The sequence below is a fragment of the Callorhinus ursinus genome, unplaced genomic scaffold (assembly GCF_003265705.2).
Source record: "Callorhinus ursinus isolate GAN/ISIS: 27379988/994484 unplaced genomic scaffold, GSC_fseal_2.0 scaffold4, whole genome shotgun sequence".
NCBI lineage: Eukaryota > Metazoa > Chordata > Mammalia > Carnivora > Otariidae > Callorhinus > Callorhinus ursinus.
Window position 1 is genome coordinate 159,081,141 of NW_027397066.1, and position 27,755 is coordinate 159,108,895.

Sequence of the window (27,755 nt, forward strand, 5' to 3'; positions counted from 1 at the left end):
CCTCTGTCTGTCTCTCTCAAATAAATAAATAAAAATTAAAAAAATGTTCATCTTTATGAATTGTATTTTGGGGTTAAAGAACAAGGAAACACTCCAGTGGGCAGAGGGTGGAGTCTCCACAATTATCCAGAAACAATCTGTCATGAAGTAAGAGCTGGAAAGCTGAAAGATGGCTTTAGTTTAAAAAGAAAGGGAATATTTTTTTCTTCCTTGGCTTTGGATTTCAGAAAGTCAAGCCTGGAGGTGCCTGTTGGTAGAGAAGGCCAGAGGTCGTAAAGGCAGGCAGCCCTACAGAACTATGAGCTCCTGCTCTTCCAAAATTCTGTGAAGATGAGACAAGCCTACAGGACCTAGAGAACAAAGCCATAGCAAGTGAGTCAGATTATCTAGTTGATAATTGTTTCTGTGTTTACTTCCTTGTAATTTCCAAGCTTTTAGAAAAGATGTGTTTAAGGATCAAAACCTGGTCTTGGCAAGGCTTTGGAGAATAAAGTGAAGGGTAATGGTCCAGATTTGGGCCAGAGTACAGAACATGGATGGCAGAAATGTCTGGAGAGACATTCCTAAAGGGTAGGTATAGATGAAGGGAACCATATCTGAGTTATAAGACTTTACATTCCTGAATGTGAGGATCTTCTCTTTATTGCCAAGGTTTGAGGGCATTAAGGGAGTCTGTGGGTTCCTTTAAAAACTTCAGAGCATTGGGGCACCTAGGTGCCTCAGTTGATTAAAAGGCTGCCTTCAGCTCAGGTCCTGATCCCAGGGTCCTGGGATCGAGCCCCACATCGGGCTCCCTGCTTGGCGGGAAGCCTGTTTCTCCCTCTCCCACTCCCCCTGCTTGTGTTCTTTTTCTAGCTGTCTCTCTCTCTCTGTCAGTTAAATAAATAAATAAAATCTTAAAAAAAAAAAAAAAACACTTCAGAGCATTTTGTATTACCATGACCACAGTTAAGATCATCTATTTCACAACATATGCTAACTCTATTAGGACAACCAAGTTAGTAAGAGCCATGCCTTATGCATCTTTGCATCTCCTTACAATTACATCCTGATATTCTGCTTTTTATTTGAACACTATAAATTTTGGCTATTGCAAGAGTAGATCCATATTGGCCATAAAGTCTACATGAGGAAAAAAGTGAAAAAAAAAACCAAAAAACCCAACTCCTTTTGTTCGTGGCCAGTGATTAACTTTTTCTCCTGAAAATCCTTGGAGCCAGAGTTCCCTCTTGCCAATGTCAATAAAAAATTCCTCTGTAAGAGTCCTAAGCTTAGATATAGGGAGTTTTGTTTTTTTTAATTCAAGTATAACTGACATGCAATGTCATATTAGTTTCAGTACAATATATTGATTCAACAATTCTATACATTATGTAATGTTCACCATGATAGGTATAGTTACCATCTTTACCATATAGTTATTACAATACTATTGACTATATACCCTATGTCATACTTTTCATCCTTGTTACTTATTTATTTTCTAATTGGAAGTTTGTGCCTCTTAATCACCTTAACCCATTTAGTCCATTCTCCACCTGTTTCCCCTCCAGCAACCATATTTGTTCTACGTATTTGAGTCTGTTTCTGTTTTTGTTTTGTTTTTCAGATTCCACATGTAAGTGAAATCATATGGTATTTGTCTTTCTCTGTCTGACTTATCTCACTTAATATAATATCCCCTGGGTCTATCCATGTTATAATGAACAGCAAGAGTTTTCATTCATTTTATGGCTGAGTAACATTGCTGTGTGGGGGGCGGCTAGGTGGCTCAGTCGGTTAAGTGGCGGCCAACTCTTGATTTGGGCTCAGGTCATGATCCCAGTGTCCTGGTGTCCCGGGATGGAGCCCCACATCAGGCTCCCTGCTCAGCAGGGGGTCTGCTTCTCCCTCTGCCCCTCCCCCTGCTCCAGCTTTCTCTCTCTCACTCTCTCAAATAAATAAATAAAATCTTTTTTATTAAAAAGAAAAAATATTGCTGTGTGTGTCTGTGTGTGTGTGTTTACACACCACATCTTTATCTATTTACCTATCAAAGGATACTAGGTTGTATCCATATCTTGGCTACTGTAAATAATGTTACAATAAACCTAAGGGTACATAAATCTTTCAAATTACTGTTTTCATCTTCTTTGGGTAAATACCTAAGTGATGGAATTATTGGATCATATGGTACTTCTACTTTTTTTCTATTTTTATTTTTTTAAGACAACTCCATACTGTTTTCCATAATGGCTGTACCAATTTACATTCCCATCAACAGCAAGCAAGGGCTCCCTTTTCTCCCCATCTTTGCCAATTTGTTATTTCTTGTCTTTTTGATACTAGCCATTCTGACTAGTATGAGGTGATAGCTCACTGTGGTTTTGATTTGCATTTCCCTGATGATGAGTGATGTTGAGCATCTTTTCATGTGTCTGTTGGTCATCCTGATGTCTTCTTTGGAGAAGTGTCTACGAATGACTCAAAAGAATTCCTTAGCCTACTTCCAAAAGGATACCAAGTCTGGAGAAAGATGACAAGCAATACCCCATTTTGTACATTAAAACAGGAGGTTACACAGAAAACAAGTGTTGGTGAGGACGTGCAGAAAAAGGAACCTGGTGGGAATGCAAACTGGTGCAGCCACTGTGGAAAACAGTACGGAGGTTCCTCAAAAAATTAAAAATAGAACTACCCTACAGTCGAGTAATCACACTATTATTTATTTACCCAAAGAATATAAAAGCACTAATTCGAAAGGATATCTGCACCCCTATGTTTATTGCAGCATTATTTATGATACCAAACTATGGAAGCAGCCCAAATGTCCATCAATACCTGAATGTATAAAGAAAATGTTATAGGTATATGTACAATGGAATATTATTTAACCACAAAAATAATAAAATCTTGCCATTTGCAATGACATGGATAGAGCTAGAATATAATGCTAAACGAAGTCAGCCAGCCAGAGAAAGAAAAGTACCGTATGATTTCACTCATGTGAAATTTAAGAAACAAAACAAACAAAGAAAAAGAAAGAGAGGGGAGTCTGGGTGGCTCAGTTGGTTAAGCTTCAGCTGAGGTCATGATCCCAGGGTTCTGGAATCGAGCCCCATATCAGGCTCCCTGCTCAGTGGAGAGCCTGCTTCTCCCTCCCACTCTGCCCCTCCTCCCACCCCCCCCAGCTCATGCTCTCTCTCTCTATTTCAAATAAAATTTTTTTTAAAAATTTAAAAAAGAGAGAGAAAAACCAAGAAATAGATTCTTACCTATAGAGAACAAACTGATGGTTACTAGAGGAGAGGTGAGTGGGGCGATGGGTGAAATAGGTGATGGGGATTAAAACTACACTTATCATGATGAGCACTGAGTAATGTATAGAATTGTTGAATCACTATATTGTACATCTGAAACTAATATAACACTACGTGTTAACTATACTGGAATTAAAATAAAAAAATTCATAAAATTTTTTAAAAACCAGGAGGTTATGAATCAAACTAAGCATAAAGAAGGCTCAGTCGTTAAGCATCTGCCTTCGGCTCAGGTTGTGATCCTGGGGTCCTGGGATTGAGCCCCACATCGGGATCACTGCTCGGCGGGAAGCCTGCTTCTCCCTCTCCCACTATCCCACTTGTGTTTCCTCTCTCGCTGTGTCTCTCTGTCAAATAAATAAGTACAATTTAAAAAAAAAAAAAAAGTTAATGTTATATTAACACATGACCAAAATAGTTTACAAAATTTTTATTTTCTTAAAGTATATGAATAGGTACATAAATACCAACACATTTACTTTCTGAGGAGTTAGACTGAAGATATCTATATTCTTCCTTGACTTAGTTTATACGTATTTTCTCTGATGAATTATATAACTTTATATAGTATTATTTATTATTATTATATATCACCTTTATTATTGAAATTTGTTGAAGGCTCACAATGTATCTGTGCCATCAGTGAGTTAAGTGTTCCCCACAGCATGGTGATCAAAAGAATGGAGTATGGAACCTGACTGCCTCGATCTGAAGCTTGGCTACTAGCTGTGATACTCAGCACAAGTTGCTTAGCTCTCTGTGTTTTGATTTCCTCATCTATAAAATGGGCATAATGACAATACATACCTATATTGCAAGGTTGCTGTGAAGATTAAATGAATTCATATATGTAAAATGCTTTGAATAATATCTGGCACACAGTAGGTACTTTGTGTTAACTAATGAAATTACCTTATTTTATCTTCACAGAAACCCTATAAGTACTGTCACTATCTTCATTAAAAAACTGAAGAAATTGGGCCTACTTGCCGAAGTCACAAGCTAGTAAGTGGCAAGACTGAAAATTGAACCTGTTCATGCTCTTAATACCATGTAATTCTCCTCCCAATCATTATTTCAAATTAAATATTTAATAGGAGAATCTAAATAGCCAAATATATAATTCCCAAAGGTTAAATTAGCTGACTCAGTGTTTTATTTTCATGAGAAATTTTAAGCTTTATCCCATAAAACAATAATTTCCATAACAAAGGAAAATGTACCTCAATCACAGGATCACACTGATGATACAAGTTCTAACCAGTTTCAATAATGCAACATTAACAAAACAGAATTTCAACAATATTCTTTAAAGGTAATTTTGAGAGTCAACACTATTTGCAAGAAACCATGACCTGGTCTAGCCACTGATTATATACTTATCTTCATTTACATTTGCTTTCATTATGAAAAAAAAATTACATTTACATGGTTCAAAATACAAAAGCTATAAAAAGTTATACAGGTCTACAAACCCCTACTCCTCCCACCCACCCCCTGCAAGCAACCAGTATTACTAGTTTTCTGTAGGTCTTTACAAAGATAACCCTATGCATACACATGCAGATATGTACCTGTATTCTCTTTTCAAAACATCCTTTTATTTTTTACATAAATGGTAGCATATATACACTGTTTTACATTTGGTTTTTGTACTTAACATATCTTGGAGATCATGCCATATCTTTATATGAAGAGCTTTGTAATTAATTTTTTATGTCTAAACAGTAGTTCACTTTATGGATATACCACAATCTAACCACACTAATCTCTTACTACTACAAATAATAATGTAGGCATTAATACGACAAGCAATACTTATTTTTAAAAAAAATAAACCTGTCATAACAATACTGTTTTCATTAGCAAAATTACAGGAGTTTCTAGAACCTGTCAGTAAGCTATTTAATTAAACATCAAAAAATGGCTCACAGAAACAATTAATTTACTTTAGAAATTTGGACCCAGAGCTATGGGATGGAATCATAAAAGTACTAGGTTTACTTTCCAAGTATACAACAGTAAAGCAATATTTTTGCAAAGATAAATGATATGTCAAAAGTTAACTGTTCTACTTTTCTTTGCTACTCATATTATCTCTGGGTTTGAAAGGAATACTAAAAATAACTGTAATGTAAAGCAATTTAAGAATTTATGTAAAAAAGGGGCGCCTGGGTGGCTCAGTTGGTTAAGCAACTGCCTTCGGCTCGGGTAATGATCCCGGGGTCCTGGGATTGAGCCCCGCATCGGGGGGTCCTTGCTCAGCAGGGAGCCTGCTTCTCCCTCTCCCTACTACTCTACCTGCTTGTGCTCTCTCTATCAAATGAATAAATAAAAAAATATTTTTTAAAAAAAAGAATTTATGTAAAAAAAAGAACAACCTCCACCTGCCACCCTTAGAAATAGTCACGAGACTGCAGCTGCACAATCTGGAATGAAACATCACTTAGCAGTAATTGTAAGGTGCTGATTCTAAAAGCCACGGTGGCCCTTGAAGAGAAATCAGCTTAACAGTGAAAACATCCATGCAAAGCAGCACACATGCTCTTTGCTCATAGGAATAAAATGTGAAATTGTATCTGTGTGCTTGTTCCAAGATTTATTCACATTTCAGATGCAGCATTAGAATGAAACAGGAGTATCTCTGAAGATAAGAAAAAAAGAAAGAAACCTGGTTTGACAAATTAAAGCATGTGAAAAGCAAATAAAAACCTAAGATAAGCAATTCTGTGCAAATAAAACACTTAAAATGTTTCCCAGAACCTATTGTTCCATCTTCTAAAAATAGTCTGAACCAATTTATACTAGTCAAAAAAGAAACTCTGAGAAAACAGAGGAAGAACTGAATAAAAATGTTACCTAAAAAAACCTGACCCTTAATGCACAACAGAGGCATCCATAGGCAGCTTTCTTATGACTTATTTACTGCTAAATACTGATCATTCCAGGGCCTTTATCAACTGCTTGATATAAATTGTTTAATTTTCCTAGGTAAAGAAAAGGAAGTGTAATGAGTAATATCCCCATATTTGCCTTATAAAAATAATGCAAAATATTTCCAATTTTTAAACTATTTCATGAAGTGGTTCTCAGATGACAAATAGTAGATACTTTCCATGCATCTGAAGCAGGTGTTCTAAACCAGCATCAAGCAGCACAATTATTCTGGGGTGCTTTAAAAAGCCTCTTAAATGCCTGGGGCCCATTCAGGTGATTTTGAAGTTACCAGTTTAAAAATTTATTATAATAGGAGTACATGGTGGTGATAAAAGATAACTGCAGCAGTACCACAGGAAGATATAAAATTAAAAGTACAAGTCCTGCTGACCTAACTCCCCACAGGTAATTACTGTTTTCAATTTTATGCACATTATATATTTTTAATTTACAAAGGAGATCATATTATACATGTTCTGCAAATGGCTTGTCACCTAACAAAGTATTTGAACATCTCTCCATATCAGTACATCTAGGCCCACCTTGATCTTTCAACAGCTGCCTAGTATTCCATTTTTGAAAATGTATTAATACATTTTTAAATGTATTATTTACGCAGTCCCTTTTTGATATTTACATTATCTTTTTTCTTTGTTTTCTTTTTTTGCTGTTACAATTAACACTGTAACTGTTATCATACATCCTTATACATCCATATCCTATTGTCTTTTTGCAAGTATACAGTATGGTAAGCAGAATTCTAAAATGTCCAGCAATGACCAACAACACTGTATAATCTATGCCCACCTTCAGTGCGTGGAATTTGTGAATATGTTGAATATATCCTTAGGGCAAAAGGGAGATTCCTCTAGGTGGGCCCAAACCTAATCAGGTGAGCCTTTGAAAAGCAAAGGGCTTTCCCCAGCTGGCTGATCAGGGAAGAGGAAGGCAGAGAGGTGCATTTGGGCTGCTTGGAAGAAAGCAAACATCGATACTGTGAACTGCCTGTGGGAGCAAGGAACTGCAAGCAATCTCTGGAAGCTGAAGGCAGTCCCTAGCCAACAGCTAGCAGGAAAACAATGAACATTAACCCTAAGGTCACAAGGGCTGCCAATAACTGGTAAGCTTAGAAAAGACCCCAAGCTCCAGCTCCAGGTGAGAGCTGCAGCCCTGGTGACACCTGGATTTCAGCTCAGGGAGACCCTGAGCAGAGAATTCAGCCACACTCTGCCTGGACTTCTGACCTATAATAACTGTGAGATAATAAATGTATTGTTTCAAACAGCTAAATTTGTGGTGATTTGTTATATAGCATTAAAAACCGTATATAACCGGCATGAAAATTCTTAGAAGAAGCCAAATGGCTGGGTCAAAAATTTTTACAGACATTCCAAAATTGCTCTTCAAATATCTTATACCAATTTAAACACTCACCAACAGATCTAATTTTTTTTTTAATTTCCGGCATGTTACCTACTGATTTGAACGGTTCATTCTAAGTCCCAAGGGCTGAAATGATCTGTATCTTGCCCACTTGTAGCTGACTGTTCTGCCAGTCGAATTTTTTTGAAGTGTTCATACTCTAAAATTTTTTGTAATAAAAACTACCTTTCCTTTCAGGATCTAATAGGAGGAAGGTTGTTATCACAACTGCCAACTCCAGTGTAGGAAGCTACAATAACAAGAGTTACTATGAGCATATGGAACACTATCAAGTTGTAATCTACCTATAAGTAAAGTGATTTTGGGGAGAAGGATTGGATAAACTCTTGAGCCTCAGAAAACAAATTTAAAAGTTGTTTTTTTCAACTTTGAATATTCTTTTGGGAATAAAACTTTAAATATTTTATGATATATTCCTCCAAGATAATAATCTGAAGAGAAATCTGAATAGGACACAAAGTAAAATCCATGATCAAACCATCAATTACATGACATTAAAGCATTTGTATATATTCAGTATTATTTGGAGAAAGAGGTGTAGATTTTAGAGCCAGACAATACCCAAGAATTTATTTATTTACTTATTTTTTAAAGATTTTATTTATTATTTGATAGAGCGCAGAACAGAGAGTGAGAGAAAGCATAAGGAAGGAGAGCAGCAGAGGGAGAGGGAGAAGGAGGCTCCCCACTGAGCAGACAGCCTGATTCAGGACTCGATCCCAAGACCCTGGGATCACAACCTGAGCCGAAGGCAGACACTTAACCAACTGAGCCACCCAGATGTCCCAACAATACCCAAGAATTTAGTTCAGCTTCCTTATTTTATAAAGAATACAGTAACATTTTAGAAATCAAAAAGGTTAAAATTTTGTGGGTTTTATTTCAATATTTTCCTTCCACTTTATATAAAAAGACAAAAATTCCTTAAAGTATGAATTGATACATAATCTTTTTAGAGGGCTAGTTAGAGTATGTATCAAAAGCCTTCAGGGCACCTGGGTGGCTCAGTTGGTTAGTCGACTGCCTTCGGCTCAGGTCATGATCCTGGAGTCCTGGGATCGAGCCCCACATCGGGCTTCCTGCTCAGCAGGGAGTCTGTTTCTCCCTCTGACCCTCCCCCCCATGCTCTCTCTCTATCTCATTCTATCTCTCAAATAAATCTTTAAAAAAAAAAAATTTAAAAAAAAAAGCCTTTAAAATGTTTATGCCCTCTGACTTAATTGTCTTCTGGGAATTTGTGCCAAATTACAAATCCTAGATGATCATTCATTCAACAAATTAATTCAACCAATATTTTTAAGCATCTCCTATGAGTTATTAGATACTGTTCTAGAAAAACAACAGTGGATACAACATGTCCCTGCTGTCATGGAACTTAAATTATGGTAAGAGAGAAAAATAAACAAATGTAATTTTTAAATATAAATTTTATATAAAAACATACAAAAATTTAAGATGTTATAGACATTAATTTTTTTTAAAAAGCAGGGTATGAGAGTAAAATGATGAGATATTTAATTTAGAAAAAGCAACCAACGAAGAAAGTCTCTCAGATGACATGAATGAAGTAAGGATGTAGATCTTATGAACAGATAGCTATGTGGGAAACACTAAGTGCAAATGCCATGGGGTAAGTTCTCTCAAACAAGCCCAACACAGTACCATCACACTGAATGTTAAGTAAAAGCCAACTGTAAGTACCTAGATTCTGGTCAAAGAAATCTGTGAGAGTTTTTTTCTAAAGATTTTATTTAGTTATTTGACACAGTGAGAGAGGGCACAAGCAGGAGGAGCAGCAGAGGGAGAAGCAGACTCCCTGCCGAGCAAGGAGCCCGATGCAGGACTCCATCCCAGAATTCTGGGATCATGACCTGAGCTGAAGGCAGACACCTAACTGACTGAGCCACCCAGGCATCCCTCTGTGAGGTTTTTTGTTTGTTTGTTTTTCAAACAGCTAGCAACATTTTGACTTTCAAAAATTTTACCTTTAATAATAAGCTTTTTTACTATTACAGTATTATTTATAGTTGGAAACAACAGAAATGTCATACAGTTATTACTAAATTGGCTACATGATAGTGCATTCATAAGATGGGATACCTTAAAAATATTAAAATAATGTTTTAAAATCATGTTCAAAAATGTTTAATGGTACAGAAAAATTTTATTACATAAAGTGAAAAGAGCAATTTATTAAGCAGTGCATTTAACAGCCCAATTTTATTTTGAAAATACGTACAGATATATATGCATTTGAACTATTTCATGATAGGCTTTTTTTTCCCCTTCTTTTCTTCTTTTTTCCTGATAGACTTTTATATATACAGAAAAGAAGACTATCTCTCAAATAGTGAGATAATAGTTATTTTTAAGTGGTGTGACTATGAACAACTTTTTTTTTGGACAACTTTTATCTTCTTTGAACTTTTTTATGTTTTCCAAATATCCCAAATGTATTACTTTTTTTTTTCCAAATGTATCACTTTAATATACAAAGGGGGAAACCACAATAGTTATTTTCAAAATAAATGTCTTAAAAGGTAGAATCTTGGTTCTTACCAGAAAATGAACAACAGGAAGCATTTGAGTTCCATTAGTTTCTTTTCTGTTTATGTTTGACTCATTGTGGGACTGACAACAGGGTAACTAAAAAAGTTATGGAAGTGCCTGGCTGGCTCAGTCAGTAGAGCATGTGATTCTTGATCTCAGAGCTGTAAGTTCAAGCCCCACATTAGGGGTCCCCTAGAGTTTACTTTAAAAAAAAAAAAGTTCTGGAAAAGTGATTATACTTACACTCCTGTTTGAAGGTGAAATATTCTGTAAGATGTCTGCATTCATGATTTCCTCGAAGCAGAAACACTGTTTTGGGATGATTAATCTTTAAACTCCATAAAAACAGCACACACTGTAAGACACATATAAGGATAAATTTTTATATGTGACCATGATAACACATAAAGACAATTTATAGAAATCCAAATGACTTGCTATAATGCCATATCTCATTGCTATTCCCAAACTGAAACATGAAACCTTCCAGCTTTTTGAATGTGACATGCTGTTGCCCTAGAATCTGACAGACAGTAAGGAGGCTTCATACATACCTCTCCTTAATTTTTATTCCCATGTTCTATCCAAATATCTAGAACTCTGTGACAAAGCCACCCACATATATACACACACCCCCCTTAGTCCTAAAACCTGTATTTTATTTAATAAAGAACACCAGAGACATTTCCACTAAAATAAGGAACGAGGAAAGATATCCACTATCTCTGCTACCATTCAACACTGTACTAGAGGTATTTGCTAACTGAATTAGACAAGAGAAATTAATTAGAGGTTTAAGAATGGGTAAAGGGAGCCCCTGGGTGGCTCAGTCGTTAAGCGTCTGTCTTCGGCTCAGGTCATGATCCCAGAGTCCTGGGATCAAGCCCCACATCAGGTTCCCTGCTCCGCGGGAAGCCTGCTTCTCCCTCTCCCACTCCCCCTGCTTGTGTTCCCTCTCTTGCTGTGTCTCTCTCTGTCAAATAAATATATAAAATCTTAAAAAAGACAATGATATAATAATAGTATATCTGAAAAACCCTAGGAAAAAAATCAAGGATAAAACTAACTCAAATAATAAAAGAACTCAGTAATATGGCAGGATATAAAATTAATATACAAAATCAACAGCCTTCATATGCACAAACAATAAATAGGACACATGGTAGAGAAAACTCCATTTACAGTAGCATCAAAGGAGATTAAGCATATAGGAATAAATGTAGTAAGAAATGTGCAAAATTAATACCAAGAAAAATTTAAAACCCTCCTGAAAGACACAAAAGTAGGCAAGAACAAATGGAAAAACACTCCTTGTTCTTAGATAGGATGATTCAGCATTAGTTCTTCCTAATTTATAAAATCATTGCAATTCCAATAAAAATACCAACAAGTTATTTTATGGAGTTAGACAAGTTGGTACTAAAATTTCTATGGAAAAATAAACATGCAAGAACAGCCAGGAAACAGCAAAGAAAAAAACACTGAAAAAAGAGAACTATATGGGGGGGGGGGAACTAGGCCTACTAGACATTAAAAGATACTATAAAGCTTCTATAATTAAAACAGTAGTACTGGCACATATATAGATAAATATACCAGTGGAATAAAATAGTCCAGAAATTAATTCAAGTACATACAGAATTTTGGTATATAATAAATGTAGCATCCTAAATCACTAGGAGTAATGATGGACTTCCTTTTTTTTTTAAGATTTTATTTATTTATTTGAGAGAGTGCACTCATGCACATAAGCAGGGGAAGGGGCAGAGGGACAAGCCAACTCCCCACCGAGCAGGGAGCCCAATGTGGGGCTCCACACTATCCCACGATCCCATGACCCTGAGAGCATGACCAGAGCTGAGGTCAGATGCTTAACTGACTGAGCCACTAGGTGCTCCTAATGATGGACTTTTTTTTTTTTTTTAAGATTTTATTTATTTATTTGACACAGAGAGAGAGAGAGCACAAGTAGGCAGAGCAGCAGGCAGAGCAGCAGGCAGAGCAGCAGGCAGAGGGAGAGGGAGAAGCAGGCTCCCCACTGAGCAGGGAGCCCAATGTAGGGCTCGATCCCAGGACCCTGAGATCATGACCTGAGCCGAAGGCAGCTGCTTAACCAACTGAGCCACCCAGGCGCCCCAATGATGGACTTCTTAATAAATGTCTCTGGGACAACTGGTGCCATTTCAAAAAAAAAAAAAATCAGATTCATAACCTACGTAATACATAATAAATGACAAATGAACAAGGGAGCTAACCGTATCAAAATGAAACCACGTAAGTTCTGTAAGAAAGAATAGTGAGGAGTGCCGGGGTGGCTCAGTCAGTTAAGCAAGTCTGCCTTCGACTCAGGTCATGATCTCCAGGTCCTGGGATCAAGCCCCACATCAGGCTCCCTGCTCAGTGGGGAGCCTGCTTCTCTCTCTCTCTCTCCCTCTACCCCTCCCCACCGCTCAAGTCTCTCTCTCTCTCTCTTTCAAATAAATAAAATCTTTTTGAAAAAAAGAAAAGAAAAAGTGGTGAGTTCTTTATCCTTAGTGTAGGGAAAAACTTTATCTTAACTAATGACAAAAAAATCCAGGGGCAAAAAAAAAAAGATGGAGGGGCTCCTGCGTGGCTCAGTCGTTTCAGCATTTGCCTTCGGTTCAGGTCATGATCTCAGGGTCCTGGAATCGAGCCCCATGTCGGGCTCCCTGCTCAGCGGGGAGTCTGCTTGTTCCTCTCCCTCTGCCCCTCCTCCCATTTGTGCTTTCTCTCTCTCTAATAAAATCTTTTTTTAAAAAAGATGGATAAATTTGACTATATACAAATAATTTGTACAGTAAAAAAAAATTGGCAAAAACTGATAAAACTACATATTCATTTAACTTTTGACCTACCCTGAAGATACACCTCCAACAATAAGAAAATACATATGCACAAAGTTGCAGTATTGCTTGTAAGAGGCAAAATTTTGGAAACAACCTTAACGACCATACATAGGACAGAAGGCTGAGCAAATTATGACACACTCACACAATAAAGTACCATAAAGCTATGAAAAAAAAAAAGAGAGAGAAAGACCTCTATAAACTGATTGGAACAATTTCCAAAATATACTGTGAAGTGAAAAAAGCAAAGTGCAAAAGAGTATGCTACTGTTTCTGTAATAAAGAAGGGAAATAAGAAATACACATGTATTTACTCATTTGTGCAGAAGAAATACAGGAAGGATAAATGAGAAACTAAAGTTACCTACAATGGGCACAAAGGAAAGGGGTGGAAAGAAGGGAGCACTGGGAACAGTTAAGGAGGGTTGAGGAGGGAGCAATACTTCTCAAAGGATAACCTTTTGGATAGCTTTAACTTCTAGAACAACAGTAATGTTTTACACGTGCCCCTCAAAATAAATAATTAAATCAACCAGCATGTGAAAGAAACCCCAAATAGAATACAAACAGTAATAACCCTAACTGTATTATAAACAGATAACAAAGCAACAAAGAAGGGTATGGGGAAAAAAGAATTAACCCAAGTAACTTTGGAAAACAGCATTTTGACTGCACACTACAAGGCTAAAGACATAGAGAAATGTACACAAACACTGTATATCTAGTTGGTAAATATGTTTTCACAGTATGAATTGGCTGTTATATATGTATTTTATGGGTATAATAGGATTGAACAGACAAGTTAATATATTGCAGATCATGGGAGCAGGAAAGGAGGAAGACTAGACTGAATCTTGTGATGTTGGACTGGAATCAAAACTTAACTCTTTTTAGAGTATATACAGATAGATATAGAAACAAATAAAAATGTGGGTACATGTGCAGGTTAGTATGCTTATATATATTTCCTAGCTCCTACTAAGAGGGCCTAGGACCTCAAAATCACTATGTGTATTGATTTGGGGACTACAAATCAATTTTAGCAGGAAAGTATATATGCAAACACAGAACCTGCAAATAATGATCGATAATATACACTAATCATAAAATATACATATCTCACACACAGTCTCAAAACACAAGCAACAATTGACAGGACTATGGTAAGAATCAGATAATCAATAACTGTAGTTGGCAATTTTGACACACTCAAAAGTAACTCCTAGTTCAAGCAGACAAAAATAATGAAAGTTACAGGCAACAGTTCAACAGAGGATGCATTATTTTCAAGTATATACACGATAGCCACAAAGGGGCATCTGGCTGGCTCAGCTGGTAGAACATGCAACTCCTGATCTTGGGGTTGTGAGTTCAAGCCCCACGTTGGGTATAGAGATTACTTAAAAAAAAAAAAAAGTCACAAAAATCTACTAGGTACCTCATCAGAAAGGGAGTCTCAAAAAATTCCAAAGAATGAACATCATTCAGGTTACGTTCTCTAATTAAATTACATTAAATAGAATCAGTAACAAAATACGAAAACTAAAAAAAAAGTCCCATATGACTGGAAACAAAAAACTACTACTTCACTGTCCTAGGGTTAAAGAGAATTCTTAAAATAGAAAATACTAAATGATAATAAAAACCATACATATCAAAATCTGTGGGACCCAGATAAAGCAGCACTTAAAGGGCAATACACACTGACAAGTACATTTATTTTTTAAAAACAGATATGGAGATATGCTTGTAAATGCCTAATCTATATCTTAAAGGTCATACAGAAACTCCTAACAGTGATTGTAAGAGTGGAATGGCTAACATATGAGGAGACGCTCGATTTCATTAGTAATTGGAGAAATACCAATTGAAACAACAACATACTATTTTAGACGCATCATTTGGTAAATATTAGAAAATGAGATAAAACCAAATTCTAGAGAGAGGGCTGTAAGGAAATATGAACTCTTAGGTGCTACAGGTAGGCATATAGATTGGTACAGCTATTCTGAAGAGGAACCTGTGATTGTCAGTTCAAGAATAAAGGTAATATACCCTTTTCCTTGGCAATTCCACTCTTGTTCATAAACCACAGAGAAACTAAAACATGGGAACATCAGTGGATTTATAGAAGAATATTCATCATAGCAACGTTCACTATAGAAAGAAACTGCAGGCAACCTAGGTGTCCAACGTTGAGAATAAATAACTAAAATATCATAGATGTATACTCTGGAATACTATACAGCAGGCAGAAAGCAATGACTGAGAGACAGCAACCTGGATGGATCTTAAAAGCATCATGATAAGTGAAAACATCCAGATCAACAGAAACAAAGCTACAGCAGTGGTTCTCAGTGTGGTCACATTCATCTCAAATGTGGTACATTGGCATTACTTGGTAACTTTTCAGAAATAGAGATTTTCAGACTCTATCTCAGATCTAGTGAATCAGAAATTCTGGGGTAGGGCGCATGGGTGGCTCAGTTGGTTAAGCGACTGCCTTCGGCTCAGGTCATGATCCTGGAGTCCTGGGATCCGGCTCCCTGCTTCTCCCTCTGACCCTCCCCGCCCCCACGCGCACGCTCTCTCTCTCTCAAATAAATAAATAAAATCTTAAAAAAAAAAAAAAAAGAAATTCTGGGGTGGGGCCCAGCAATCTGTTTTTGAGCAACTGCTCCAGGAAATTATGATGCATGCTAAAGTTTGCGGACCACTGAATAGCACCATAATATTTATGTAAAATTAAAATACTTTATCCACCAAAACCTTACATATTAAAAAATTAATGTAATGTATTATATGTATTCTGAGGTACTAAACATAACAGAAACATATATAATGGCAAGAGGGAGAAAAAAATAGAGTTCACAGATAAGAAAAAAATTAAAACAGAGACGGACTTTGCAATGACTAGTAATAAATGTGTCATGACCTGAAGAGCTTGATTAATTCAACTGGGATTTTCCCACCTCCCAAAAAAGACTTTAAAATTCTAAATCCAGGTGCTTCTCAATAAGTCTAATCTAAGTCACCAACATTTCTTGCCCATGGTTACTGGATTAGATTCCTAACTGGCCTTCCTGTACCCACTCTTAGGCTTCCATTCAGTTTATCAAAAAATAGCCAGAGTAACTGTTTTGTTTTGTTTGTTTGTTTGTTTTAGAGAGGAAGGGGGAGGAGCAGAGGGAGAGAGAGAATCTTAAGCAGGCTCCATACCCCACAGGAGCCTGACATGGGGCTCAGCTTGATCTCATAACCCTGAGATCATGACCGGAGCCGAAATCAAGAGTCGGACGCTTAACCAACTGACCCACCCAGGTGCCCTCCGAGTGACTGTTTTAAAACATAAATGTGAATATGCTATTCCTTAGCTCAAAACAAACAATCTCCAATAGCTTCCTACCACATTCAGAATAACACCCAAACTCCTTACTATGGTTTGTAAGGCCTGACATCATCTAACCCCTGCCTATCTCTCTGATACATCGCCTATAACTTCCCCTTACTCATTATTCTGTCTAGCCAAACTGGCCTTGTTACTATTCGTGGCCTGCATTAAGCCTGCTTCAACCTCAGAGCTTTTATATTTGATATGTCCTCTGCTGGAATGTATCACCCCTCCCCCACCCCCCACCACAGAGGCATGGCTCATTCTCTCAGGTCATTCAAGTTTCTATTCACAGGTTACCTCCTCAAATCGGCCTTCCCTAATCTCCATCTAAATTAGCTATCCTTAACCCTCTTTTAGCCCCTTACCCTGATTTGATTTTCACAGGCATAAACAAATACATGATGCTGTCCCTTTCAATAGAAAATACAGTACAGGACTTGGCTTTGCTTGTTCATCTCCATCCCCAGAATTTAACAGTGTTTCTCAACAGAAGTACCACTGACAATTTGAAAAGCATGATTCTTTGTTGTTTAGGAGTTTCCTGCATACTGGATGATGTGTGTTTCCCTGGACCCAGCCCCTTAAATACCAGTAGGACCTCTCAAGTATTGTGACAAACTATTCATTCATATGTCTTTGTACGTAATTATGTGTACATCTGCAGTATTTCTCAAAAATGGAACTGTTGGATCAAAATATATGTACATTTTGAGACAGACACTGCAAAACAAACATGAAACTTAAATATGCAGACACATACAGATATACTTAGATGACTTCTTTCTTTTTTTTTGGTTGACTTTTGTTTTTGATGTATCAACTTGCACAGAATATTCCAAAGAAAAAGTACATTACATTCTAAATGAAATAAGTCAGCCTGAGAAAAACAAATACCATATGATTTCACTTATGTGTGGAATCTAACACAAAGCACAGAATAAACAAACATACAAAAAGCAGAATCAGACCTATAAATACAGAGAACAAACTGATGGTTGCCAGAGGGGAGGTGGGTGGGGGGACTGACAAAATGGGTGAAAGGGAGTAGGAGGTATAGGCTCCTAGTTATGGAATGAATAAATCACAGAAATAAGAGATACAGTGTAGGGAACAGCCAATGGTATTGTAATAGCACTGTATGATAACTACACTTGTGGTGAGCATAGCATAACATAAACTTGTTGAATCACTACATTGTACACCTGAAACTAATATAACATTGTGTGTTAACTATACTCAAAAAAAGGACATTAAATTCATATATAAACTTAGAAAGCACTTTCTCTTTTTTCTCTATTACATTTCCCAGCCAAGAACATGATATATCTTTTGATTTATCTAGGTCTTTGTTTCTGACTCCCGAAAAGACTCACCTTTTTGAAGTAATGAGATATATAAAAGCACAATTCATATCCATACTGGAGTGTAATTTGGTTGATATACTTCTTGGCCTCTAATCTCAAGTTTTATTTCCTTATATATCAGGATGCAATTGCACAATTACCTGTACAATTCAATTATAGGCTCATGATTATCAGATCTGTTCAGACATTCAAAACTCACTTCTTTATTTCTGTGAACAGAATTTGTACTCCACTTCAACAATCCTTACTGTATGACAACAATTATTCATTAGTTGTCAACATGTCAACACATCAACAATTGATCATCGGATAACATTTATAATACCTAGACATCTGAAAACATTTTGTCTTTGGTGATGTCTGTACATGTAGTATAACATATCTTATGCTGAAAATGTTCCCTTTAACCCTTTCTCTTATTGTAAAATCAATTAAAAGAAACTAAAATTTAGCTTCCCCTACCTCAGAGCAAGTAGTTTATAATATATACAAATGAAGAAGGAACATCAAAAAGCTCAGGAATAAGTGAAACTTTACTCTTGTGTTTTATCAGTGACATCTGGATCAGTCCCTGGTGTACTAATCAAAGCCCACATTGCTTCAGGAAAGATCAATGCTTGCTCTGGGCATGAAAAAAATCATCATCTCTTGATTTTCTCATATAGGCTCAAGGAAAGAGAAGTTTTTAAGTATAGAAAGAAAATAAAGTGAAATAAGGTTCTGTAAAAACAACTAGGCAAAATGTATCAAAAGTCTTTAAAATATTCAGTCTCTCATCCACTTCTTTTACTTATAAGAATCTGACCTAAGGAAATATCAGAAATGCTATTAAAAATGTATTCAAAAAGATATTCACTGCAGCAATATGCAGAATGGAAATAACTAGAAAAGGACCACTTGTGGTACAAGTGATAAATATCCAATTAACTATTGCTTAAGCCCTAAAGACATTTTAAGTATCTTATGAAGAAACAAGAAGTCTGGAGGTAAGATGTCCAGGTTTAGTGGACCAGCTCAGTATTGTCACCAAGAAACCATGTCCTCTCTGCCTCTTTGATCTGTAATTCACAGCAGGTTTGCTTTTCATCCTTAGCACCTCCTCATGGTCACAAAATGGCTGCTACAGTACACACACCCACATTTGAAATGACGTAGTGAAATAGGGACTCAAAAGCTTTCACCTTTTCATCTGGAAACAAAATGTTCCAAAGTGCATGTGTATGCATGCAAATTCACATCAAAAAAGCTCAGACCAATGAGAATTCATTCCCTGAGGCTGGGTTAAGGGCCTCCCTTCCTGAAATCAAAGGTTCTCTCTGAAACCCCAATCTCATTTATCTGAACAAAATAGGGATTTTTATAGAAAGGAAGGAGAGAAAAAATGGACAACAAGCAGTACCTGCTACAAACCTAATTATCCAACAATAGGAGAACGGTGAAGTAAACTATGGTATTTTTACCATTAACCACAATTTTGAAGAAATTTTTGTAACAGAGAAAAGTGTTTTCAATAATGCTGAGTGGGGGGAAAAAAAGACTACAAAAAGGAAATGTACAAAATGATTTCAATTTTCTTTAAAAAAAAATATGCAAATATAAAAGAAAAAAAAGACTGCAAGAAAATACAAGCTGTTGGGGCGCCTGACTGGCTCAGTCAGTGGAGCATGCAACTCTTGGTCTCAGGGTTGTGAGTTCGAGCCCCACACTGGGTGTAGAGATTACTTTAAAAAAATTAAAAATCTTAAAAAAAAAAGAAAATATAAGATGTTAACACTGATTATATCTGACTTATAGAGTTTTTGTTTTCTTAGATTCTACATTTCCCAATTTTTCTACAAAAATGAACTATTTACAACAACAACAAAATGTAATAAGGGCTCTATTACCTATTTTCATCCATTTGACAAAAACATCATACTCATGCTTATCAAGGACACTGATAAAAAAATTGCTCAAGTATATACTTGTATCATGTTGGACTAAGCTGTTACCTACAGAACTTTATAACCTTAGTAGTTGATAAGTGACTTCCAACTAACACTACATATACCCTGATGTTTAGTTTAAAATTGGTATAAAATAGCATTGTCACTTTAAAGTTTTGATCCATTTATCTCTTAAGCTATTCCAGAAAAACCCTTTAAGTTAGTGAAACATCAAATAAGAAGATAAAGCCAAATATTAAACTATGATTTATTAACATCCACTCATTCAACAAATACTGATTTTGAGTGTCTCCTATGTGTCAGGCACTATGCTAGGTCCCAATATGAAGAATACTGCAGAAAACTAAGTCAACACTTTTGTACTATACTGAAAGATCTGTTCATAAGTGCATCTTTTCTAATAGACTGTCAGCTCCTATAGAAAGCATAAATCTTTTTTTAAAGATTTATTCATTATTTATTTTAGGGAGAGAGTATGTGAGCATGGGAGGGGAGTGCAGGGGATGGAGGGGCAGAGGGAAAGACAGAATCCCAAACATACTCCCCACAGAGCATGGAGCCACTCAGGGCTCGATCTCATGACCCTGAGACCATGACCTGAGCGGAAATCAAGAGTCGGACACTTAACTGACTGAGCCACCCAGATGCCCTGAAAGCATGAATGTTAAAAAGAAAACAAACAAAAAATAGAAAGCATGAATCTTATTCATTATTTTATCCTCAGAGCCTACCATAAAGTTGGCAATCAGGAAACATTTGTTGATGAGTGAGGAAAAAAGACATAACAGAAAATATTCTGAATATAGTATATGTGTACAAAAATCATTATGGATTATTTCAGCGTGTGCTTTATTGAATATACTGATGCATTGAAACTATCTGTAAATGTGTGAGTTAACAATCCGAAGATGATTTGGCACAATATTGTCTTTTTAAGAAGTTGTTTCATTAAATATAATGACAAATTAAAAATTCAGTAAGTTCTGTATTTTCTTCATCCTCTAAAATGTCTTCATGCTAAAAAATACACAAAGAAGTAAATATTCAGTGTGTCTTTCAAACATCCATACATTTGACTGGCTACTGAAATATGATGTGAACAGGAATTAGGAAGCTTTTCTTTTTTAGGCTATGTTTGCTTCCCTTTTTATTTTATTTATTGAACTATATTTGACATACAGTATTATATTAGTTTCTGGTGTACAACATAGTGATTCAACAATCCTATACAATATGCAATGCTCACCATGATAAATGTAATTACCTGTCACCCTACAAAGTTATTACAGTACTATTGACTATATTTTCTGTGATGTACATTTCATCCCTGTGACTTATTTATCTTACAACTGGAATTCTGTACCTCTTAATCCCCTCTACCTATTTTACCCAACTCCCTACATCCCGCCCCCTCTGGCAACCACTGGGTTGTTCTCTGTGTTTATAAGTCCACTTCTGTTTTGTTTGTTCATTTGTTTTGTTTTGTGTATTCCACATACAAGTGAAATTATATAGTATTTATCTTTGTCTTATTTCACTTAGCATAATAACCTCTAGGTCCATCCATGTTATTGCAAAGGGTCACGTTTCATTCTCTTTTATGTCAGATTAATATTCTATTATATCCAGTATATATGTATACAGACCATACCTTCTTTATCCATTCATCTATTGATGGACACTTAGGTTACGTGGAATAGAGAAACATTTCAATGATACAGTCTGCAGGTATCATCTCCACCCATCCCAGGACCTACTTAGAGACCCTGGAAATTTACTGAGCAGCCGGGAAACATGATTATTTTCTTAGCTTCTACCACTAATTTTTGTCCTCATAGATGACACTAAATTAATTTGAGGCACTGGCAGGTAACACTGAACTTTTCTGATCCATAAATTTAGACCACCCATCTAAACTAAAGAGGACAGTCTATTTCTCTTGTATATTTTTCTGCAGGTATAGGACAACTGCTGCTTCTTTGAATGAGCGCTAGGTAAGATAGCTGACTTGGATCTAGGAGTGATGCTGCACAAACAATAAACCTTTAACCACCAGAAACACACTAAGTACAGTGAGACTATCACACTATGAGGGAGAAGCAGAACTAAAGACTACAAGAACATCATGCAGACTCAATTTCTCATCTCATGCTTATTCTGGGCACATTATAAATTTAATTACCTGCACTATTCAAAAGTTACTTCTCTTTTATTTGCTAAGCACGTGTAGCTAAATCAATGGACATTAAATATGAATGTGCTTTGGTTCCACTGTACTCAAGTCTTTGCATTAGGTTCTAAAATAGTTTTATTTTTTATACACAATAGCTTATACTTTAATTCTTTTTTAAAGATTTTATTTATTTATTTATTTGAGAGAGAGTGAGCAGGGGGAAGAGCAAAGGGAGAGGGAGAGAGAGAATCCCAAGCAGGCTCTATACCCAGTATGGAGCCCAACATGGGGCTTGACCTCACAACCCTGAGATCATGACCTGAGCCAGAATCAAGAGTTGGGATGCTTAACCAATGGAGCCACCCAGGTGCCCCTACTTTGTTTTAATTATAATCATTTTTTCTCATCATTCAATTTTCAAAATATATTTAATTGTGAGTTTCCATTAAATTCATTAACTTTAATCATTTTTTTCCTTTAATGAACATTTGTTAACTGCTTACTATGTGCAATAATATAAAAAATTATTCCTATAATAAGCTAAGTGCCTGCTTATTTAGCATTGGAAGTTAATCTAAAAGTAAACTGTAGCCCAGCAACTTATGGTCTTTAATGAAGATCTGCTAATTCAAACCCTGTTTAGGGTGAATAGCAATTTATGTCATTTACACACAGCCTATACACTATCTTCAGAGAAAAGGTTGGTAAGCATTTAACTTATTTGCAAAGCTGGGTCAATATAGTTTTCTATATGTCTACTACATATAGAAGCTACAAGAAGGAATAGATCTTTCTTATACAAATGAAAACATTTCTCTAACACTTTAATACTGAAAGTAATGAAGTTTACAAATTCTGCCAGTGTTCTCATTTTAATTTCTTCTACTGAAGAATGGAAAGCAAATTTCTAAAAAAAGACAGTATGATCGTTCCAACGTATCCAGTTTAATTTTTACCTCTATACTGAAATAGCCTCTGTCCACATAGTCACCCAGAAAGAGGTAGCGTGTGTTACTAGGTGATCCTCCAACTTCAAACAACTTCATCAAGTCAAAGAATTGTCCATGAATGTCACCACACACTAGGGAAAAAAGGACACAAGGTGAGATGAAAAATATGTCTTAAAGAGAAAGGGTAGTACACCAATAAGATCACAGTTTAACTTTTAACTTAAATCATGTTAGCTTTTGACTGGAATGTTCTGTAATTGTGGTCAATCAATCAATAGTGAACAGTCCTACTGTAAATATTAGGTATTTTAAATTGTATTTCTTTGATGAACAACAAATATACTGAATAATCCCTAAGACTATCTCATAATTCCTAGAAAAATTATCACATACCTTAGTTGGTTATTTGTAATCATTTTTCAAATTAGCTCAAATCTAAGCACCACTGTGCAATTACTTCTCATACCTGTGATTGGAGCATCTACTTCTATCATGGTCTTCTCTTGTCTCAGGATGGCAGCCCCATCATTGATTATCTTTAAGGCTACTTCCTCTTCCAGTCGCCCTTCCTTCACCAAATGGTTTTTCAAAACATCAATTTTAGGTTTCCCATTCTCAAATACTTCCTTCAAAGTAAGCCGTTGGGTTGGAGGAAAGGGAACAGCTAGAAGGAGAGAAAAAGTAATTTAAAATACTTAAACGTATAGAGAACCATGAACCCATTTCTTTTACGTAACAAATTAAACCTAATATATCACTATGATTCCATATCTACAGCACCAGAACTATGTGGGTAAGAAATCTAAGACACTATATGTTATAGATGATAGATTCTAATTTTTAAAAAGGCCACAGTTAAAGTCAAAGTTATTTAAAAGATGTGAATGTGTGTATGTATGATGTTTTACATATAAACATGAAAGACTTGAAGCTGATTCAGAAAATAAACTAAAATGATGTAATATATGGTGATTAACATAACAATAAAAAAATTAAAAAAAAAAAGAAAATAAACTAAAAGACCAGGGACTAGATGATATGATGATATGAGAATCTTTTATCTATGGGAAAGGTGTTAAAAATGAAACTGTGGTTAAAATGAAGGGAAAGAAATCACAACACTAAAGGGCACTTATTTTTCCATGGAACTGACATAATAGAACTGTGTTTTAGAAGTCTGACTTTGGCTCCTGATCAGGGGAATCACAGTTGTATACTTTATTATTAAAAGGTAGTTCTGGGGCGCCTGGGTGGCTCAGTCGGTTAAGCGTCCGCCTTTGGCTCAGGTCATGATCTCAGGGTCCTGGGATCGAGCCCCACCTCGCCTGCTTCTCCCTCTCCCTCTGCCTGCTGCTCCCCCTACCTGTGCTCTCACTCTCTCTGTCAAATAAATAAATAAAATCTTAAAAATAAAAAAAGGCAGTTGCTTAAAATATTACTGATAACAAGCACACTACTAACTGAATGGAGCTGTTCCTGAGAAGTACTTGCTACAGTAACACAGCATAAACTAGAAGAGAACAGATAAGGAAGGTCTAGTTGTGTTTTCTAATCTGGAAATGCTAAAAACTAGTTTATGCTTGATATAAAGTTCATGTAATATTATGGTGAACTACCAACTTTAACAGAAAAAAATTTTTTGACCTTTTAAAACTGGCCATCATCTCATTTACTTACTCTATAATGTAGTCTACTTTAGATTATCTATGATCTAACATCCACAAGCCTATAAATTATACATTTATTTTATTTTTTTTTAAGATTTTATTTATTTGAGAGAGAGAGACAAAGCGAGAGAAGGAACACAAGCAGGGGGAGTGGGAGAGGGAGAAGCAGGCTTCCCGCTGAGCAGGAAGTCCGATGCGGGGCTCAATCCCAGGACCCTGGGATCAAGACCTGAGCTGAAGGGAGACACTTAACGACTGAACCACTCAGGTGCCCCAGAAGGGTTCATTTTAATTTGTGATTTATGCCTGGTCGTTCTACTTCTAGCTTTATGGTGAGGGGCTCCTGGCTGTCTCAGTCAGAGGAGCCAGCGACTTTTGATCTTGGGGTGGTGAGTTCAAGCCCCATGTTGAGATTATTTAAATAAATAAATAAACTTTAAAGGGGGGGGCACCTGTGTAGCTCAGTTGGTTAAGCGTCCAACTCTTGATTTCGGCTCAGGTCATGATCTCAGGGTTCTGAGATCTAGCCCCATGTTGGGCTCTGAGCTGGATGTGGAGCCTGCTTGGGAGTCTCTCTCTCTCCCTCTCCCTCTCCCCTTCCCTAACCCCCCAGCTTGTGCACATATGCTTGCACCCTCACTCTTACTCTCTCCTCAAAAAAGAGAGAGAGAGAGAGAGAGGGAACTAACCTGAAATCTACAGGCACTATAAAAATTTTAGACTTAAAAATCCTATGGTAAGTTCACCATGCTCTTAGCTACAACTTGACTCATTTGGGTTATTCAAAGCTTGTTGAAAAAAATTATAGTAGCTATCCAAACAGCAAATATTACCTTGAAATAGGGGACCATATATATCCCAGTTCATGGACAGTCCTAGATGTCCACTGCTCTCCTAGCATAATTGTTAATAGAGCCCCTTTTCACTCTCAAAAGTATTCCAATTTGAAGGATAAATTGTTTTTCAGATGGAACATCAATACATTATTTTAATCAAATAATCTACTTCTAAAATAAAATAAAAATAAGATATTATGATGAATCTTTTATTTATTCATCTGGTGAGTCTCTAAAACAGAGTGAAAGGTAAGTCCTAAACAAATTTACTTAAATTTTCATAAAATGTAATGGTAATATAGTTGGTTTTTAACAATAACAAAAAGTCCTTTATACTTTAGAGAGTCTTACTGAAATATTTTCAGATGAAATTATATGCTATTTGGGATTTGCTTCGATATAATGGGGAGACAGGGAATAAGCAGCGGTACAGAAGAAAAAAAAGAACAGTAGTGAGTTACTAACTGTTGAAGCTGAGTGATGTTCACTTGAAAGTTCCTAATACTATTCTCTCTACTGTTGTAATATGTTTGAAATACTTATTTTTTTAAAAATTGGAAAAATTGGGGCACCTGGGTGGCTTCAGGCAGTTGGGCGTCTGCCTTGGGCTCAGGTCATGATCCCAGGGACCTGGGATTGATCCCCACATTGGACTCCCTGCTCAGCAGGGAGCCTGCTTCTCCCTCTCCTCCTAGCTCAGTGCTCTCTCTCTCTCAAATAAATAAAATCTTTTTTTAAAAAGCGGAAAAATTACCAAAACTAAGAGTATAAGTCTTAGAAAATTTTTCTTTAGAGAAATTTACATGAGGTTCAATCAAGAGCTACTTGCATGTGAGTTTAGAGAACCCCAAGTCCTCTGAAATCTTGATTCAGAAAAATAAATGGGGCGCCTGGGTGGCTCAGTCGTTAAGCGTCTGCCTTCGGCTCAGGTCATGATCTCAGGGTCCTGGGATCGAGTCCCACATCGGGCTCCTTGCTCCGCAGGAAGCCTGTTTCTCCCTCTCCCACTCCCCCTGCTTGTGTTCCTGCTCTCGCTGTCTCTCTCTCTGTCAAATAAATAAATAAAATCTTTAAAAAAAAAAAAAAAAGAAAGAAAAATAAATGGATGGTTCCACATTTAATCATTCCGCTTTTCATACTTAATTTACCTCTTTTTGGTTTTCAAACTCTTACTCTCAATTTCTGGCTAGCCAATCTGCTCTTCCCCATTTTGAAATGAACCCCATAGAAAGCCTGCTTGTTTTTAATCCCCACTTTGTAAATAAAAGAAATTGGCCAACAAACTAAAAACAAAATGAAATAATATAAAATCAAGTATGTTGGAACTGACAAAAAAGGTATTATAATAGAGGTAGTACCAGAGACAAGAGATCCACAGATATTTGATTTCTAGCAGCAATATTATTACTACTAACAAAAATAATTTTCCTGGGGCGCCTGGGTGGCTCAGGCGTTAAGTGTCTGCCTTCGGCTCAGGTCATGATCCCGGGGTCCTGGGATCGAGCCCTGCATCAGGCTCCCTGCTCTGCGGGAAGCCTGCCTCTCCCTCTCCCACCCCCTCTGCTTGTGTTCCCTCTCTCACTGTGTCTCTCTCTGTCAAATAAATAAATAAAATCTTTAAAAAAAATAATAATAATTTTCCTGCAATACTGAGTTGTAATCAGGTAACAGTTTACAAAATAGGAAAACCATTTTTTCTATATACCATATAAGTTATGTAAGGAGAGGTGACAACAACCTAAAGAACTCTTGAGAAAGAAATTTAGAAAGGTATTTTTTCTTTCTCTCAAATTCTTCAGTTGCAATTTACTTAAAACAAATAATAAACAAGTTACTTAAATGAAAACAAAAGCAAGGTTGAAATGGATCAAGGGGATTATGCCCAGCTAAGTGAAATGGGACACAGCTGAGCCAGGAACACTAAAAGGAATTAAGATTGGCTTGAGACAACATGCATAGCAGGAAGTTCCAGAAGAGTCCTAAGTTTTTAGCTAAGGGCAAATAAAATCAGTTTCCTTCAGATCAGAAGAAAAGAATCTTCAACTTTAAAGGAGTGGGTCCTAACTCCCCTCAAGTTACTCCTAGCTACGTTTAGAAGCCCTGAATTCCATCTTCCTTTATTAGAAAGTTGTATACACACTATAGTTGAGGTTGATTCATAAGAGTGGAAACAGCAGCCACCATCCTGAGAAGACAAAAGGAAATCTAGCTAAGTCTGGTCACAAAAAGAAACAGCAGGAACTTTCCAATTGAACTTTAAACCTCTATTTTTAAACCTCTATTTTTAAAAAATATGCCCCACGTACAGTGATCATATGTCCAAGTACAC

At 36.4% G+C, this 27,755-nt stretch overlaps 1 protein-coding gene across 4 annotated transcripts in view; it reads right to left on the reverse strand.

The window, feature by feature from the left end:
• Nucleotides 1–27,755, reverse strand: part of PPP3CC (protein phosphatase 3 catalytic subunit gamma) — a 100,039-nt gene that overhangs the window by 39,315 nt on the left and 32,969 nt on the right. For all 4 annotated transcript variants that reach the window (XM_073892624.1, XM_025873859.2, XM_025873858.2 and 1 more), the window contains exons 2-4: nucleotides 23,390–23,587; nucleotides 22,930–23,054; nucleotides 10,473–10,584 (exon numbers count right to left, since the gene is read on the reverse strand). In XM_073892624.1, coding sequence (XP_073748725.1) covers nucleotides 10,473–10,584; nucleotides 22,930–23,054; nucleotides 23,390–23,587 — 435 coding nt within the window. The remainder of the gene's footprint in view (nucleotides 1–10,472; nucleotides 10,585–22,929; nucleotides 23,055–23,389; nucleotides 23,588–27,755) is intronic.